At 37.2% G+C, this 6,000-nt stretch overlaps 1 protein-coding gene across 1 annotated transcript in view; it reads left to right on the forward strand.

The window, feature by feature from the left end:
• Positions 1–5,628, forward strand: part of SARM1 (sterile alpha and TIR motif containing 1) — a 30,987-nt gene extending 25,359 nt beyond the window's left edge. The window contains exons 5-9 of the mRNA XM_063449945.1: positions 916–1,151; positions 3,848–3,950; positions 4,101–4,290; positions 4,822–4,943; positions 5,422–5,628. Of these exons, the coding sequence (XP_063306015.1) occupies positions 916–1,151; positions 3,848–3,950; positions 4,101–4,290; positions 4,822–4,943; positions 5,422–5,551 (781 nt within the window). The 3' untranslated portion in view covers positions 5,552–5,628. The remainder of the gene's footprint in view (positions 1–915; positions 1,152–3,847; positions 3,951–4,100; positions 4,291–4,821; positions 4,944–5,421) is intronic.
• The last annotated feature ends 372 nt before the right edge of the window (positions 5,629–6,000 follow it).

The raw sequence follows: 6,000 nt of genomic DNA on the forward strand, positions 1-6,000 counted from the left end.
CCCATCTGAGTTGATCATTCATAGTATTCATTTAAATTTTGCAAAAACCAATGCTAATATTTAATTTATCAATAAATTTATATAGTGACAATGATATCTCATAGAATATTGGCATAACCAGTGGAGCCAATATAGTGATTTTAGATAATTAATTATCTCTTAATTCATTAACAAATTTATATAGTGACAATAATATTTTATAAAATATTGGCATGACCAGTAGAGCCAATGTGGTGACTTTAAATAATAAATTCTCTTAATAGCAAAACCACAAAAAGTGTAAAGTGACATAGATTATTTATATATTCAAATTACATATCCATATTGCTTAGAATAATACAAAAAGATTATATTCAAATAATGTTCAAATTGAGTTAGAGTGATACAAAATATTATACGTCCTAACTCCAGGACCGATATTTAGTTTTTCATTATTAATTATCACCTTATCAACATTATTGATATGTTCTAAAAATCTAACTTTCAGACATCTCTTTGTGCGGCCCACATATTGACTCCCACATGGGAACTGAAGTAGATACACCACATGATTAGAGCGGCAACCAATCTCTGATTTTATAGAATACTGTTTCCCTGTCGTGAAACTGCTATATGATGTAACCCTGTAAGGCAAATCATTTTGTCAATGGGAGAGATGGAGGTAGCTCATTATGCAACTTCAACTTCTCTCACCTATAAATTCCACTATATTTTCATACATATTCATACCAATACAATAATAATAATAATGTAAACTTCAAAACATATAGACAACATGCTAGCAATGGATTGGTTAATTGTATAAAATAATTTGCCTCCGCAGGTGAGAATTAAAATTCAGTAGTCGTGATAGCCAGGTTTGTCTGTTGCCATTTGTTTTGTGCAATATGTGTCCTTTTTTTTTTCTTTCTCCAGATTTTTGCGGGAACTAGTCGAGTTGAAGACATTTGCCAATTATTCCACTTGTGACCGTAGTAATCTTGCTGACTGGTTAGGCAGTGTTGAACCAAGATTCAGACAGTACACTTACAATCTGGTTACTTGTGGCATTGACCGTAACTTCCTGCACCATGTAACCGAACAGCAGCTAGAGAAGGACTGTCATATTAAGATAGGGTTCCATCGAGTACGCATCTTATCAGCTGCAAGAGGTAAGACAGTTAACGGACCACTGCCTTTTCTTAAATATGTGCTCTTTTACCTACACTATAACAATAAGACATATGCATTTAGTTTCAGTATCAAGGACATTTACTTTGTTTGGGGTAAAGTGGTGTTTACAGGTTGAATATTGTTGAAATCTTGATTTTTGAAATGATGTGTCCATATAAGCTTATGTGCCTGCTAATAAAATCACCAACAGAATATTAAATTTTTATATTCATGTAGCAATTTGTTGGTAGAATGTTAGGCTGTTGACTAGATGAGAGCCCATTACGCCCTTGAATAAAAAACTAACAAAAAAAAGTTTTGGAACTGATACATTAATTGGCTAACATATTTACAATCTATTGGCTATATATAAATAGGTTTATGCTTCACGTAATAAATAAGTCTGATGAGGGGATCTTAGTGTCCCGAAAGTTTGAAACCCTTAAATAAAGGTATCACTTCTACACCCAAGCTGGTGGTTTTATTCAAAGGTACAATATGTCTTCATTTAGACCAGGGGTAGTCAACCCTTTTCAAACTACCGCCCACTAATGCATCTTTCTTGATGGGAAAATTTCCTTACAGCCCACCAGTTTTCGCACAAGTGCGGTATATATTTTAGAAAGGAGGGTGTTTTAAAAAAATGTACGTACATTTATCTTTTTATTTCTACTTTATGTAGGTTTATAATGTTTTAAACTTTATAAAGTTTAATGAGAAAACAAAGTAAATTGAAATTACCTTTACTAGTGATTAATGAGATCCATGAGGCTGATGCTGTGAGACTAAATATTTGATATCTGGTTCGATTTTCGTAAGGAACAATTTCGGTGATAATCAGACGACTTCTCTGTTTGCTCATAATATGATTTCTCATCTGTGCATCAGCTCCCCTCCTCTCCTTCCTCAATCTATTTTTTTTTACCTTCCTTAGCCCACTTACTATTATTGGCCAACAACAATTCTCTCCTTTTCTTTTTTATATTTTTTATTTTCCTTCTTTCTCCTATTCTACAAGCACTCTGCTCCTTCTTTCTCCTTTTTACAAGTACTCTGCTCCTTCCTTCTTCTATTCTACAAGTACTCTGCTCCTTCTTTCTCCTATTCTACAAATACTCTGCTCCGTCTGTCTCCTTTTTACAAGTACTCTGCTCATTCTTTCTCTTATTCTACAAGTACTCTGCTCCTTCTTTCTCCTTTTTTTTACAAGTACTCTGCTCCTTCCTTCTTCTATTCTACAAGTACTCTGCTCCGTCTTTCTCCTTTTTACAAGTACTCTGCTCCTTCTTTCTCCTTTTTACAAGTACTCTGCTCATTCTTTCTCCTTTTTACAAGTACTCTGCTCATTCTTTCTCCTATTCTACAAATACTCTGCTCATTCTTTCTCCTTTTTACAAGTACTCTGCTCATTCTTTCTCCTATTCTATAAGTACTCTGCTCCTTCTTTCTCCTTTTTTTTTTACAAGTACTCTCCTCCTTTATTTTATCCCCTTTTTTCAATTTTTTGTGTGCTTTTCTTTTACCTTCCTTATGGCAATGTACAAAAGTAAGGCTGAGCTAGTTAGCCCACTTATTATTATTAGACAACAACAATTCTCTCCTTGTCCTGCCTATAACTTTCCTTTCTCCTATTTGACAACTGCTCTGCTCAGCTTCTGCCTGTCCCTGCTATCAGCTCCCACCCCTCCCATTCCTCTTTCCACGTGTTACACGTTTGCACGCGCATGCACGTGTTCGCTTGTACGCATTTTTCCGCACGTTCGTACTTTCATGTGTGCACTCGCGCCCGCCCACTCTCTCAAAAGGAGGATTTAGCCGCTGAAATCCCTACCGCCCACCTGGAATCCTGAAACGCCCACTAGTGGGTGGTAGGGACCAGGTTGACGACCCATGATTTAGATAGTGGTGCCCTGATGGCTGAAAGCTATCACCTGACACTCTCATCATATCTGCCCACTGCTGCTCAGGATAATGCTTCTTCATAAACCTAAGCAGCACAGGGGGATGGGTTGCTGGTGACTCAAGTTTAGCATATTAAAAACATTTTACTTCTGAATGGAAGCATGGCAGCAGGGGACTTTAGACACCATAACTACTTTGATGAGATTAGGCAGTTAAAACTTATTCTTGGTGGAACTTGTTGATCCTGTGTTGCAAATCTGTGTGAGCTTTGAAACTCTGCAGAATTGTTCAACACCATTCAGCAAGTTCTCCCATGATGAGCACAATACACATCATGTAGCACCAATGTATTCCCTACCTCTGCATGTGAACTCAACTAAAACTATGTGAAATTGTGTAAAAATGGCCGTAAAATGGTGAATGCTAAAATCTCCAGTGAATAATGACAGAAAGGGCATTCTTTCCCTTTGTTCATTATTATATTTATAATACAAAAGCTGTGTCTGGTTTATAATTTTACCGTAGCATATAGGTCATGTTTGAAGTGCTATACAATACAGCAATAAATATATATCTCCATTCATTTCAGTAACTAGTCATCCTTCGTGAAGGTAGCATGGTAAATGCAGGTGATAAATCAGGGTACTTCAGAACTCCTATGAGCATAATAATGTAGATTGGAAATAATTTCTAGATACACAAGGTTGCCTACGCCCGTTTAGAAAATAGAGGGGTTGTCACTATATAATTGCCTTACCTGACAGTATAAACATGGTATATACCTGTCTTACAGAGATGTTGCACTCTCCTCTGCCATGCAGTGTAGGCAAATCCAGTGCTGATGGTCCAGATGTGTTTATCAGCTATCGCCGGAACACAGGATCACAGCTGGCCAGGTGTGTAACTGCGACTTTTTCTATGGCCAGATGTACAATACAACTAAAAATGGTTATTGCTTGTGTTCAATCAATGTACTTAGTATTAGCATGCATTACACAGAATGCACTCATTTCAGAAAATGAATCTGATTCTCTATGTTTTGGCAGCCTCCTTAAAGTCCACCTATACCTACATGGCTTCAGTGCATTCATTGACGTGGAGAAGTTAGAGGCAGGGAGATTTGAGGAAAAATTAATTCAAAGCGTGATCAGCGCTAGGAACTTCATCTTAGTCCTGTCTGCCGGATCGTTGGACAAATGCATGGGGGACAACGACTGCAAGGATTGGGTGCATAAGGTAACAATACAGAATCCCCATTAACCCTCCTTTACTTATGTTGGATAAAATTTACATCTTGGGAAATGTCACAAATATATAAATCATCTTAATAGTCTTAAAAGTATAACACTGAAAGTGATAAAAGCCAGTAGCCAAAATAACTAGTCCCATTGCACTCAGATTAAGGCTAGCTGTAACCCATGCTTCTTGTGTGAAAGCATATGTAGATAGACACCACATTCTCTCTAACACAAGTAGTAATTTCTTTCTGTCACCTGTTATTTATTGGTCACAATTAATGGGCTGAGAGCATCAGCTGACCCCTCTCAGCCGATTCCTGTCATTCTGTGCAATTAAAGTTGCACAGAATTGACATTAGCCAGCCCAGAATTCTCTCTGCTATCTTTACTGTGCCACTTTTTTTGTTTTGTATAAGCCTGTAATCCTGTTCTGGAGAACCACCCACTGTTTCCACCAAAGTGTAACCCAGCCTTACCTATACTCTATAACTCATATCACAGATTAAAATGGTCCTTTTCTGCCTTGTAGGAAATTGTCACAGCACTAAATTGCAGTAAAAACATTGTGCCCGTCACTGATCACTTTGAATGGCCAGATCCAATGAGCCTTCCAGAAGACATGAGATCGGTGTTGAAATTCAATGGCATCAAGTACGTTGTTTGTTTGAATGCTACATATATTTTGTATATCTTACAGATAGACATTGTTGGATGTGGGTGGAGTACCACTGAAAACCCATAATGCACGTTCTTTGATACCCTTACATCCACATTATTCTACCTTTATTTTCCTATACTCTATTTTGTATTTTTTTTTTTTTTTACTTCCACACAGGTGATAGATATATCTGTCTGTCTGTTTGTTTATCTATATCTAGAATGTATTACACTATTTAGTAGTAGATGTATTAACTCTGTCTGGTGGTCTGTAAATTAATGGGGCATTATTACTGGAATTAAAACTCAAGACAGTCACACTCTGAAGAACATTCCACCAGTACAAACATACAATTATTGCATGTTTTGAGACAGTTTGGCTACATGCATGATGCAGAAAATTATACTTATAACCAGTCGCTACAATACACAAGTTAGAGATTAAAGATCGAATATTCCTCTTGCGTAACAGGTGGTCTCATGAGTACCAAGATGCCACTATTGAGAAGATCATCCGCTTCTTGCAAGGCCGTTCATCTCGAGATTCATCTGTTGGCTCTGAGAACAGCTTGGATGGTACCCCACCTCTTGGGCAAACATAAAGAAGATTCCTTGATATAACCTTCTAACAGTAAACTGTGCAGGACCTGTACCTGTATCTCCTAATCTTTGGATAGAACACCTCAGCTCCTTTGCTGGCATCATTTTTTCTCTTTGCTATAGATTTTCTTCTCATCCTATAAAACATTCTCAGGAGATCAAAGAGGAGCTTCAATACTGGGACAACGGTGTCACTAACTGACAAACTCTCCGCACTTTCTCGTAAAGTACAGGTAGAATGTTCTACTATTTTAAAGCCTCTTGCTTATTATACACAAGCCATCTGCAAGCCCACAAACTGGTCAATATCAATCTACAGTATGCATTTCTTATTTCATCTCTTTCATCAAGCTTTTAAAGTAGCAGAACAGCTTCTTGGCAATTCTTTTATGGCAGGGATTATTTGAAAGATTAGCAGCAATATCATTGCAGCCCAGAGAAGACCTCAAGC

Source organism: Pelobates fuscus, chromosome 1 (genome assembly GCF_036172605.1).
Source record: "Pelobates fuscus isolate aPelFus1 chromosome 1, aPelFus1.pri, whole genome shotgun sequence".
NCBI classification, from domain to species: domain Eukaryota; kingdom Metazoa; phylum Chordata; class Amphibia; order Anura; family Pelobatidae; genus Pelobates; species Pelobates fuscus.